Genomic DNA, 12,185 nt, shown 5'->3' with positions numbered 1-12,185 from the left:
AGGGTAAACACGAGATACAATTATTATCCTCATGATGCAGGAAATTGTTAACGCTATGGGTGGTTGCAATGCCCATATTTGGTCTTGATGCCAACTAAGTTGAAAAGAAGCAAAACAGCAGACTCGATATCGTCACGCAATGGAGCTTCTTCTGGCTTTTAAGAAGTAGAACAGCGCTGAGCAAGCTGTGCGTTACCTTCGATGATTCGTTGTTGCTGCTGCTTGATCTGTCCGAAGGTCAGCCCTTGGGTCTCCTCCGATTCGTTGACCAGCCAGGGGTTGGCCGCGACGCCTCCGCTCGTTCCTGCCCCGGCGCCCATCAACGTCGACCTGGGAGACGCCATCGTAACAACACTCATTAAAAGTGAGCACTTCTTCAGGTTGAATACAAAAATTCTTTGATTTTTCATCTAATTTGTTCTGGTGCCTATGAACTTACTGCTCCTACCAAAAAGCAGAGCGGCAGCTGTTAAAGTAACAAAGACGAAACATCTACCGCTTCGTCTGTAAAGTAAATGGCAAAATGCCCTTTATTTTGCTGACAATCACCATTCTGACACACAAGTCCAAAACACTCATCGAGCATGAGAGACTTTCAGCTGCGCAAGTAAACACGGTCAATATGCCCGGTCGGGACAGGAGTGTAAAGCACATCTGCACAACCTCTTGCAGCAAACACATCTGTACAGGGCATGTTCCTTCTTTCTGATACTTTCATTCTTTCGAGCATTTTATGACAACGAAACCCTTCAGATCACAGCGGAACGTATTTACCCACTTTGTCTTTTAAGTTTCTTGAATGATTGAAAAGGCCCAGGTTAGTCGACGCGATAATCTTTCACAGGACTGTGGACCGCTGGGGAGGTTTGGCCCTGACGAAGTGACAGAGCGGAGAGAGCTCTCCGTCCTGTGCTGAACACCGCCGGGCGGTTCAGAAAGCTATTCTTCCGCTAATAGCTTAAAGCTGCGTTTCAGCTTTCAACCCGTCGTGCCGTGACGGGGTTCACAATATCTGCGTGAGGTCGGATTTAAGCACGTAGGCTGGGAGGGAGTCGCCTGCTGGCTAAGCTCGGGAAAAGTGACCTGTGCCACATGTCGTGTCACTACTGAACTGTGCCGCGAGACACAATTCGGTCTTTTGTTGGCACATTTGAACCCAATCTTTCAAATTCAAAAGTGAACGCTGTTTTGGTTAATCTCTTCTTTTTTTGCACGAGCACTGCAAAGCTAGCTAGCTCAGGGCTTGATAGGGCCTCGGTGAGACAAGGCATGGCATGGCATTTGGTCTAATGTTTGATTACTATGAGGCCGTGTGTCAGCCAGCCACTTCTTTTTGGCAAAAGAAGTGCCCAGTGTGTGAAGATCCAATTAACCAGCCGGTGGGGGAGCGTCAAAATCAGTCGGGCACATCTCTTGGCAGCCGCGAGGCGCTAAGACTGCCGCCACCAGGGCCCGAGCACCCGGTCCTGACTTGAATGACTTGGACAGGGGAGATTTAACTAATTGCAACTATTTCCAGTGCAATCAGATGCAAAGGAAAGGTTAGTGAACAATGATGGAGAGGTGGGTGACGGGGCGAACAGAGCCTTCAAACGTAGGCGCCATGTCCTTCGTTTGGCTCGTCTGAAATGGAGATGCTGAGAATGTATTGTTTCAGGGGTAGATTAAAGTCTACTCTGTAACCTCTATCCCTTTTCCTCTACCCCCAAAAAATAGAGTGGCTTAGATTATCCAAGCATGGCCAATCCACCCCCTCCCTCACTCACGCTGTCCTCTGGGACCACACAGTGGGAAAGGGTCCTACCCACAAATCCAAATTACCTACCACATATCATTATTAAAGTTAGGTCCGACTGAGGAAACTTTTTTTTTTTTAACATACGACCACATGATTGCATTTTGCCAAGCAAATATATTAGCAAATGTCAGTGGAGATTTCTTTTTTACTGGGCCTTTTATGTAATTGGGTGTGTGGTCTGTTAAAAAGATGAAAGCGTGTGCAAAGCACAGCCAAGTAGATCAATCCCCAAAAACCAAAAGCTGGTGAGAGTTATCTGGGAAAAGGCTGTCTTACCGTCAAGGCGTCAATTGAAAGTTGTTTTTTTTGTTCTAATCTGGTTTCCCTGATTTGATGGAACGGTGACGCTTGGTTTCATTCCACGCTCGTTTCGGCCACCTACTTTGTGGCCACCCCACAAAGTAGGCACGCTGTGCTGTACAGCAACCCCGAAAACACACATTTACAAGGCAGAACCGAGAAGCTGGCGGGGTTTCCACAGTTTCCTCTTCCTGTCCAAACAAATATCACGCGGGCCAGACCGGGTCAGACATTAGACAAAGTAATGACTGCTGTCACGTTGACATGACGGAGGGGGATACAAGCTGCACAAGTACAAGAGAGTTAGAGACTGTAAACCCGCTCCGTCCATCTTTGTTCATCAAGACACTCACGCATGCATTTGTATGATTGTGTGTGTGTGCGTGTGTGTGTGTGTGTGTCCGTCTCAGGAGGTGTGATCAGCAGTGCGAAGCGAGATATTTTGCTTCATGAAAAAGAATTAGGCGTGAAGTTAAGCGGCCTGTCAAAATGGCAGACAGACGGACTTCCTTCCGAGTGATAGCACAAGGAGAGGTCACGGCACATGGGTCGTACCGGATGTACAAAGACTCTCGGAGAGAGTCAGTGACCGGTGACGTCTCATCAAAGCGGAGAACAGAGCCCATGACCTCTCTGGTCAAGGACACAGACAAGAGAATGAGGATTCATTATTTTTAATTGGGCGTCCAGCACTCTGACACTGACTGACGGAGACTCAGGGTGGAGAAATATCCCGCAATGTTCTACTTGAGTAACAAGTTGGCCGTCATGGAATATCTTTCCAAAAGAATGTGCGCTGAAAAGGCACCACAAAAGTACCACATTGGTCAAATACGTGTAAAGTTTCACCCAAACTTTTGAAATTTGGATCCAATTGTCAAATTGTCTTTGGATACATCCAAACTATTCTGCATTTAATTATTCTACTACTGTCTACATGCGGAGGAAGCAAGCCGCTGTTGTGTCCAGCGGTATCAGAAGCTCTGAGGAGCGGATGTTTAAAGTCTGGGTTTGCGGCTTTGAGGAGGGCGATGGGCACAAAACGAAGGATGTTCCTTTGCTTATCAATGCTTTTTTGTTGTTGTTGTTCCGCACAACTATTATAAACTTAACAAAGAAACTGTGAATGAACAAAAGCATAAATGCTCTCCGGTGTGACAGAGACTTCCAGCCACCCGGCAGAGCTACGAGTGTGAGAACCGACAACGAAACAGAGGGGACAAAATGTATTGACCCATTATCAAGTAAACTTGTCTGTGTTCATTTTTTAAAGGAAATTTGATACATGTGTATGATTGAGAGCGAGAGAGAGAGAGAGAGAGAGACCTGCAGCCTTGTAACTAAGTTAGAAAAACTTTCCACTAAATGTGTCTGTTTGAGGACGTGTTTGGGATATTTAGAAGATCTTCAGTATCAAGCACAACCTTTTATTATTATAGCTTGCCCAGTATACAAAGTGTATAATAATAATACCTGGAAGATTCAGGCTCCATGAAGTCACCCTTGAAAGTGGCATTGAGCTGCTTCTCTCTGGTTAGCAGGTCGTCGATAAGGTTCTGCCTCCTATCAGCTTCGGACTGCATTCTGATGAAGCCATGTCAAGGTCATGCACAAAGGTCAACATCCCTGAAACCACCTCGGATAGCCCTGACACTTTTCGTTGGGCCAGTTTGGAATTAACCCATGAGCACGGAAACCGGTACAAGTCAGGGCAGAGCTTTTACGTAACACTCTCACGCCCTCTATGGGAAGACAACTGCTACTGCAAGCAAGGGGAACCCTCCAGCACAAAAGCGTGGGACATTCTCAGAAGAAAGGATACAGGCGCCGGCTTGATGATGCTCGCAACAAATCCTCTTTAAGTTGGGCAATATTCTGCTTGAGCTTCTGCTGTGATGCCCGCAGTGTCATGTTGATCTGAAAAGACAGAAAATATTCACACTGACTTGCTACCAGAGAAACCTGACTGCATCTGGACACATCTTTGTTTGTGAACGCAGCACCGTACCTTTGCAGGGTTCCCCCCTGTTCTCTGCTGCCTGTTGCGCTCCTGAATGTTTTCTGCCGTTTCCTGTGCCAAGCGACAAGTGGCGTCATAATTCTGCAACCTGTAGATCAATGAGCGGGATAGAGATGTCATTCAAGGATCATTTATTCTCATTATTCAAAACAGGGATCCACAACTAAATCCAGTTGAAGCCCATTTGTAACACATGACAAATGTGCATCATAAGGAATGTAAACAACAGCAGCAGGTCAGATACTATGTCCGACATCTGCACATACAACATTTAGGGAAACCTGTCAATTGACCTGGAATTCCTGACTCGTGACAGACAGTTGGCATATAGATAAATGACAGAGCCACATGAGTTATGTGGTTAATGTGTGATGCACAAAGCCAAAAGGTCCATCAACGATTATTGGATTTATACAGGATAAAGACAATCGACGAATCCGTTTCCTGATGTTGTGCAACCTACGACAAATATGGATTGTAATAAAGTGCAGTATAACACAAGCTAGTTTGGCTGTTTCTAGCCCATAATGTCCAGCTCTCAGACTGCCAGAGGGCTGCGTGGAACTCGTTAGTCGGAGTTTTGATGCTGGACTTTTTAATGTTGTTGGAAGATATGACCGAAAAGGAGGAAGCACCACTGACTGACTGGCATTATTCAATACAGAGCGAATGCATTGCACTGTAGTGCGTTTTAGTCATTAACGTTTAGTATTACGGCGTAAAACGTCTGAGAATCAGACGCACAGCCGCATCACGTGACATTATTGTTTAGCATTACCTCTTTCGGTTCTGTTGACGTGACCGAGCTTCAGTCTAAAACATAAATTCAGGTTATTAAAAGGCTTTTAAAAAAAACACGAATCTCCTCGGTCTGATCCCGTCGCGCATTAATGACGTTACATTTAGTACATGAATCGTCTTAATGGCGTATTAAAGTGCGAGTGTTGTATTTGTTCATCTTGACAGGGAAGAGCTCGCGACCCGTTTAGCTAGCAGAGGGACGCAGAGAGAGACTAGCTAGAGAGAGTAACCGAGCCGAGTTACGTTATGAGCAAGTAAAACCATTTGTTGTACTTAGTAATACATTTGAGATGGTGTATGGTCGCCTCTGAACACATTGCTTACCACGGGTCCTGAGACATTGTGATAACAGTTGGCTACGACGAGAAAATCCACTTAGTTTGAACCACCCGGCAGTAATCACCAGCAAACTGTTTCTTGTTTTGGTGTGACGTCACGACGGCACGATGCGAGGGACAATCTTTAAGAAAATGTATTTAGAGCAAATCACAAATGGATGAAATCAAACAAAGTGGAAAAATGTAACACAAGCAATGCCATATTGACAATAAGTATAGATAGATAGGTAGATAAGTACAAATAAAATAATAGTACATGTGCATGTGCATAATATATATAAATATGCTAGTCAATGAATAAATCCTCAGATAGATTCTGTACAATCCCAAACATAGCAAATCACGCATCCTTTATAGCTTTTTCTGAAACAATTAATAATAAAAAACATTCCGTCTTGGTCAAAACACGTAGAAAATCTGCATTGGATTGTTAAAACCAAGGGTGAGCGAGTGTTTCTGATGTTTTCATTTACATAGATGGCCCATGAATGTGATATCTATCCTAAATTTGAAATTATTATTATAATACCTTCTCAACTTTGAGATTTTGCCACAATTGTAATGTGTGAAAGCCACGGTCATCCATCACTCACAGACAAAAAACAATTGTAATTGTATCTTCAAACCAATTTAGTTTGATGGAGGTTTCCCTATTGATTGTAATTGTTCTGTTGTTCCACAAGGTGGAGTGATCCCATGGGCAAGTATGATCCTCCATAGTAGTGTTTGTTGATGAATTCTAACAACTTCAAAGGGCAGAGTTTTGATTACAATCCTTTTTTCCTGGAAAGGTGAGCCCATAACAAGGCTGTCACGATGATCCTAGATTTATTATGCACCGTGATTGAGTTTTTAGCCAAAAGTATTGGCTTCTCTGAGCTCACTGAGCTACTCATGTCATGTAGTAATGAATTAAACTGTGATTGCCAAATCTATAGTGAATGCGGTGCAACAGAAGTGTGCGAATTGTATAATAGATATATTTGATTTTAACAGTCGTGCAGACTGAAGAGGTTTCAATCTTCTTCTTTTTTGACAAACTCTATCTGCCTACACTATTTTTCGAATGCAGAATAATGCTGTTTAGCAGAGAGGGAAGTAATCACTTCTTCACCGTGCCCTTATCCTGTGAGTTTATTAATTCATAAATACATCTTTTAAAAAAAGAAGAAAGAAAAGTGGATTTTTGCTTTTTACACAATAACACCCTCTCCTTCTTTTCTTCTCCCCATGTATTTTGCCACATTTCTATTACTGACACACATGAGTGATGATTCCTCCCCCCCCCCCCCCGTAAACAGCACGGCCCTTGTGACAATATGTGTTTGCATAGACTGAATGGCATGCAGGCTGACTTACGTGTGTGTTTTCACAGCTCTCGTTCACTCACATTTCCCCCAGATTCTTACAAGCATGACTTGGCAGTATGCCAGCCTTCATGGAAATCTACATGCAGGGCCGACAGCGTGCCTTTCTCCGCCCCGCGGGGGCCGCATAGTTTGTTTTTCAACTGGGTTACATGTGTAGCCCGCATATAAGTGCTCGTCAAGGTTTTATGTGTCATGGCCAAACAGTAGTTGTGTTTGGATCAAAACATACATCTGTTGTGTAGAATAATAACCTTTGGAGGACTTCTTGGAATAGCTTCGATTGACATTTGACACAAGGGCGGTTTCAGAGAAAGGAACATGACTACCCTCCTTTGATGACCTTATTATGCTTATTGAATTCTTCGACAGTTTTCCAGATAAACAAATAATATTAAAAAGCTCATCTGTAACGACTGCAACAGCGATGGAAGATCTCTTGAGGTGTGAGTGGACGTACGTCGTGTCATGTCGTGCTATGTCAAGTGATCTGGAAGTTTTAATTCCTCAAGGATGACGCCTCTGATTTTGGGGGCACCGAGGATACATTCCAGTTGGACTAATAAACTTCTCAGAATGACACACTGCACGTCGCCAGTGGTAAAACAGGAAAATCTGCACCGTTGTTTTTTTTTTGTTTTTTTCTCCCAACTTTCAAGGGCTGGAGTCACCACAAACAAACCCCCACCACTATGCCTGTCTCACGTGGCCGCAGCCCAAAGGCCGATATATAACGCCCCGGCTCTCGGAAAACGTGCAGCTTAGTGACACTTTAACTCTCAAGGATTGCATCGTGCGGAGGGACAAGACCTGAGACGATGATCGACGTTTCAAGAACGCCGGAGTTCTCCAACGTCGGAAACATGAATTCCATCTCAGTGTGCGACGCGTCCTCTGACCAGGACCTGGGCTCCGTGGCCGGGGAAAGAGGCCGGCAAAGGTCTCACTCCTACTACAGTCCAGAGACCAGCAAGAATTACAGCGCGCAGACAGAGGAGACCTTTCTCAGGCCTCGCTCCAGGTATGTGCTGCATTTTTGATGTGGATTTGGGTTTGAATATTGAGGGAAAACACAAGAAAAGAGGGGGACATAATTATGACTGAACACATAGTTAATACCGATTCCCCTGCTCTCCAGGTCCTTTTACGGTTATGAGACGACTGAGCTTAACTCCGATTTTGACGCGGGAAACTTCTCAACGTCCGGTCCGCTGAGGCAGAGGGCGAGCTCCCTCCTCCAGTATCAAGTGAACAAAAAGGAGAAGAGGGAAGGGGATGGGGCTGGTGTTGGAGTCGGCTCGAAGAAGTCCAAGTCTAAACGAAGCAAGCACTCACAAACAAGAGAACATAATGGTACAGGAATTATGCTTTTTTCTTCTTCTTCATAATAGCATGCGTTTGCATGAAATTAAACTTAAATGCGTGTGTTTACTTTGCTCAGGCAGTAAAGGCAATATCAAGCCAGTGTTCATGATGACCATCTCTGAGTCGGACAAGTGGGAGATTAACTCCTGCTCGGGGATGAAGTACGGGCAGTTTGTGGACTGGGAGAAGATTGACCCCGAAGCTGCGACCCGATACCAGCAGATCCTGCAGAGTGACCACCAGCAGCTGAAAGCCATGGGCCGAGAAGGATTCTGGGCCACGCCGCACACGCTCAGGGCCAAAGCTTACAACCACATCATCCACAGCATCAATTCCAGGTTAAGAGAGCATCATGTGCATTGATCGATAAGACTTTTAGCTAAATCTGTGTCTATCCTATCTAAATCCAAATGCATTCATGTTCAAATCTGCAGCAGGTGCGTCACTCCAGACAGAAGTACCCACTATGAACTGGCCAAGCAGCACTTTGGAGAACAGAAAATCAGCACTCATCCGGTCCCGGAGTACATGGAGGCAGGGGAAATACCCAGGTACTTTTGTGGGATAATGTTGGAGCATGAGTTCTAGTGCTATAAAAAAATGATGTACACAAAAGGAAAAAAGGACCCTAAAGAACCAGATACAGAACTGAGCAGGGACTGTCAAAATTAGAGGTTTTCTGAAGCCACTCTGGGACTTGGTAACACTCCCATTGTCATCTACAGGGACCGCCAATATCAAAATTAAAGTTCCTTGTATCAGCTTTATTAAGCATGTCAGTTAATTTGGTTGCATTTTTGAGTGACCTTCGGTGGATTTAAAAAGCGTTTGGAAAATATCTTGCCTTCTATTCAGAAAAAAAAGATGTGATGCAAGGTGTTGAGTTATCATGTGTACTTTACCATTAAAGCACCCCCAAGTGAATCCTGTTCTTCGTCTTCTTCTTATCCAGATACTGTCTCAACAAAGCGGGCATGAACTCGGTGAAAAAGATCCTCATCTGCCTCGGCAAATGCTTCCCGGATATGAACTTCTGCCCCATCCTGCCCGAACTGGTCTCCCTCCTCCTCCACTTCAGCGAGGACGAGGCCGAGTGCTTCCACAGCGTGTCCCGGCTCATCTGCTACACCGACCCCAACAAGCGCTACATCGACCAGACCTTCCTCACCTACCGCGCCTCCTGTATGACCTTCGGAGACCTCGCCAACCGGTGCTGCAGGGGCATCCGCAAGCTGATTGCCAGCTCTCACCAGAACCTCTTTGAGTTCTACTCCGACTGGATCATGTGGATATTCGCCGACCTCCCGTTCACGTACGCCATCAGGGTGCTGGATGTCTACATCCTGGAGGGCTACAAGGTCCTCTACAGGTTTGTTACCGCTTCAAATGGAAACAAAAGTCTGAGTGGGTGAATTCTCACCACGTGGCCGTTACTTCCGGAGCGACGGAGTAACCGTGTCCTTCTTTGCGCAGGGTGGCGCTGGCTTTGCTCGGCCTCTACAAGGTGTCCGTGTCATCCAGAGTGGCAGACGTGGAGGACTTCCGCACGGACATGAAGAGGTTCGTGCAGAGTGTTGCTCGCCACTGCACGGCTGAGAACCTCCTGGAGAGGGCCTTCCTGATCCCAATGGCCACGCGGAGGGAGCTCAACCTCCTGTTCAATGCCAACAAGGACGCCCTCATGCAGAAAGGCGTCGGCGCCCATCAGAAGAGGTGGGTCAGCGGTCAGAGGTTTAATATAGAAGCAAAAAGGACTTTTCATGATAACTGCTCGAAAGAAATGCCCACATTTATCTTGTTTCATAATCTCATCATTTCTATGTCCCTAAAGGCAGTCGGTCGAGACGGTGAACTTCAGCAACCTCGCCTCCAGTGTTGTGACTGGGACCGAGATGAGAGTCGTGTGGGCCTGGATACCCGAGCGCTTCTCTCTTTTCAGCCCCATCAGGCTGTTCAGCACGGCGGAACACGGAAGAAGCCTCGCTTCGTAAGTCACCATCCGCGAGACAAAGAGCTGATGAATTATGGCCTTTCTTTCATATGTCCTTTAATTATGTATCCTCTCACCTGAAGAATGTATCAGTCAAGATTGTTTTTCTGTGAGTTTTGGAAATATCCACCTTATATACAGTATGTATATATTTTTTTGAACTGTCCCTTTAAATGAGGCCATCGTGTATCAATAACTGCTGAGCGCCATGTGCTAGCAGTGAAAAGCAGATTCTCAGGTCTAGTTACATAACAGAAAGGGGCCGGCGTGTTTTCACTATCAACATGTTTGTTTTGAGTGTAAAAGTCAAACGACTGAGAGATCAGTTCACGCTGTTTATGAAAAAAACACCTTAAGTTGAAACGACTAGTTCTTAACTGTCTTTTATTTTAACCGGGATATTGATATTACAAAACGACACTAAATCATGTTTTTTCTCTCTCTTTCATATAGATTCTATTCACATGTGGAGGGACACGAACCAGCGGTGTTGATTATCAAAACTATGTGTGAAGAGGTAATATTAGACGACGAATAGTGGGATATTTTGATGCATATGCTTTTCTTCTTTTATTTCACAGATGTGAACCCAGTGTGTCTTAAAGCCACTTCTGAAAATAATTAGTTTATGGATCTTGTACTGAAATAATTCTCATTTCCCAGGTCTTCGGTGCCTTCCTGTCCACAGACGTGATAGAAAGAAAAAAGCACGTCTCTCGGGGACTCACATACTTTGGAACCGGGGAATGTTTCGTTTTTACGGTGAGTGATGGTCCTGCTTTCTTCTTCTTCAGTTCAGCTCGTCGCCGAAGGTTCGCTGCGACATATCTCGGGTGGGATTTTGTGTCAGCTCTGCCTTATTACCGTTTGATAAACCAGATGTTTGTCCCCCCTCAGCTGCGTCCCAGCATGGAGCGCTACCAGCAGGCCATGGTCAACATAATGACCAGAGCAGCTTCCCCTCAGCAGGCTCGAAACGCCGGCTTCGCCTCCTCTCCGGTGTCCAACAGCGGCTGTTCCCTGACCACCACCCCGACTCTGACCTGTCCCGCTGGAACCCCGCAGGACCCCAGCTACCTGACGATCCCCTTCACCGCCCCATCAGAGGAGCCCACGATGGCCAAAGAGCCGAGGAGGTCCAAGGAACAGGAAGCGTCCATGTTCATCGCAGGCAGCGACAGTCAGCTCATCATCGGTACGGCGGGGGAACATATTGTCGGGTCCTATTTGTTGTTTCATTCAATGTTCTGGTGCGTACGCAGTGCTGATGTATGTTCTCTCTTAGGTGGTGATGGAGGCCACGCACTCTTTCTACAGGAAGACCTGGAGGGGGGCCGCTCAGAGCCTTGTGACACATTCAAGAGCACCCAACTGTGCAAGGGGCATTTCAAGATCCAGGCCCTTGAAGTGTGGGGCATCCAGAACTCTATTTCCTTTTCTGAATGCTTTCCCTCTCAGTAGACTAACGGGAGAGAGAGAGAGAGAGAGAGAGAGAGAGAGAGAGAGAGAGACCATGAAGCCTTTTGGGTATAAACACTGATTTTTATGTAAAAATGTTGATATTTATTTAGCTCTCATAAAAAATATGGAAAATCTCCAAGCGAAAAACTACTACGAAAGCTTGCATGCATCTGTAATGAATCCTATCTGTGGCAAAAAAAGAATTACTTTACTAGGATGTATATAGTTCCGTTTTGTTCTTATTATTTATCAGTTTATTTGTATTTGATACACAATGAAACTCAATGCCCTTTTTTTAAAATGTTGTGATCAGTGATTTTTTTTACTGTTGTAATTGGGTCAAAAGCAAATGTTTCATACTGAATTTGTATTTTTTCTTTTTTTACTTTCTGTTTAACCTTTTTTCTGAGTTGTCAACAGCTATTACCAATAAGGGGTGTAGGCATATAAATATGTGTGTGTAGGAGGGCATGCCGGCTTATTTGTTGTTAAAATAACCTGAAGGGTTTATAATATCCTTTACAGTAGAAATACCATGTACAATAGTGCACATATACTCGCAATGTGAACCAAATTAGTGCTCGCTAAGTGGTCAAAGGATGCAGCTGAACCTGATATGAACTGGGGTGAAACATTTTGGGGGGGGATTGTTTGTTTGTTTGTTTTTGCAATAAAAGACAAAACCACAAATTGAGAAGACAATAAAAACGATGTAAACAACCAGCAGACGCGTTGGTTTGGATTC

General features: G+C 45.1%; 2 protein-coding genes across 2 annotated transcripts in view; one reads left to right on the top strand and one right to left on the bottom strand.

Moving 5' to 3' along the window:
• The window catches only part of stx8 (syntaxin 8), a 46,105-nt gene extending 40,749 nt beyond the window's left edge, over positions 1–5,356 (bottom strand). Inside the window, exons 1-5 of the mRNA XM_034529307.1 lie at positions 5,244–5,356; positions 4,107–4,206; positions 3,921–4,015; positions 3,572–3,682; positions 197–330 (exon numbers count right to left, since the gene is read on the bottom strand). Of these exons, the coding sequence (XP_034385198.1) occupies positions 197–330; positions 3,572–3,682; positions 3,921–4,015; positions 4,107–4,206; positions 5,244–5,260 (457 nt within the window). The 5' untranslated portion in view covers positions 5,261–5,356. The remainder of the gene's footprint in view (positions 1–196; positions 331–3,571; positions 3,683–3,920; positions 4,016–4,106; positions 4,207–5,243) is intronic.
• A 2,044-nt stretch (positions 5,357–7,400) lies between these two features.
• LOC117733881 (TBC1 domain family member 24-like) lies at positions 7,401–12,099 on the top strand. Its single transcript, XM_034537800.1, has 11 exons — positions 7,401–7,645; positions 7,763–7,977; positions 8,066–8,327; positions 8,424–8,540; positions 8,942–9,358; positions 9,463–9,702; positions 9,821–9,976; positions 10,433–10,496; positions 10,643–10,741; positions 10,877–11,174; positions 11,265–12,099. Exons 1-11 carry the CDS (start codon positions 7,443–7,445, stop codon positions 11,438–11,440), a joined length of 2,247 nt encoding a protein of 748 aa, XP_034393691.1. The 5' UTR covers positions 7,401–7,442; the 3' UTR covers positions 11,441–12,099.
• Positions 12,100–12,185: the final 86 nt, after the last annotated feature.

This window comes from Cyclopterus lumpus, chromosome 1 (genome assembly GCF_009769545.1).
Source record: "Cyclopterus lumpus isolate fCycLum1 chromosome 1, fCycLum1.pri, whole genome shotgun sequence".
In the NCBI taxonomy this organism is placed as follows: Eukaryota; Metazoa; Chordata; class Actinopteri; order Perciformes; family Cyclopteridae; genus Cyclopterus; species Cyclopterus lumpus.
Note: the sequence above shows the minus strand (reverse complement) of the source record. Positions and strands in the feature narration are given on the sequence as shown.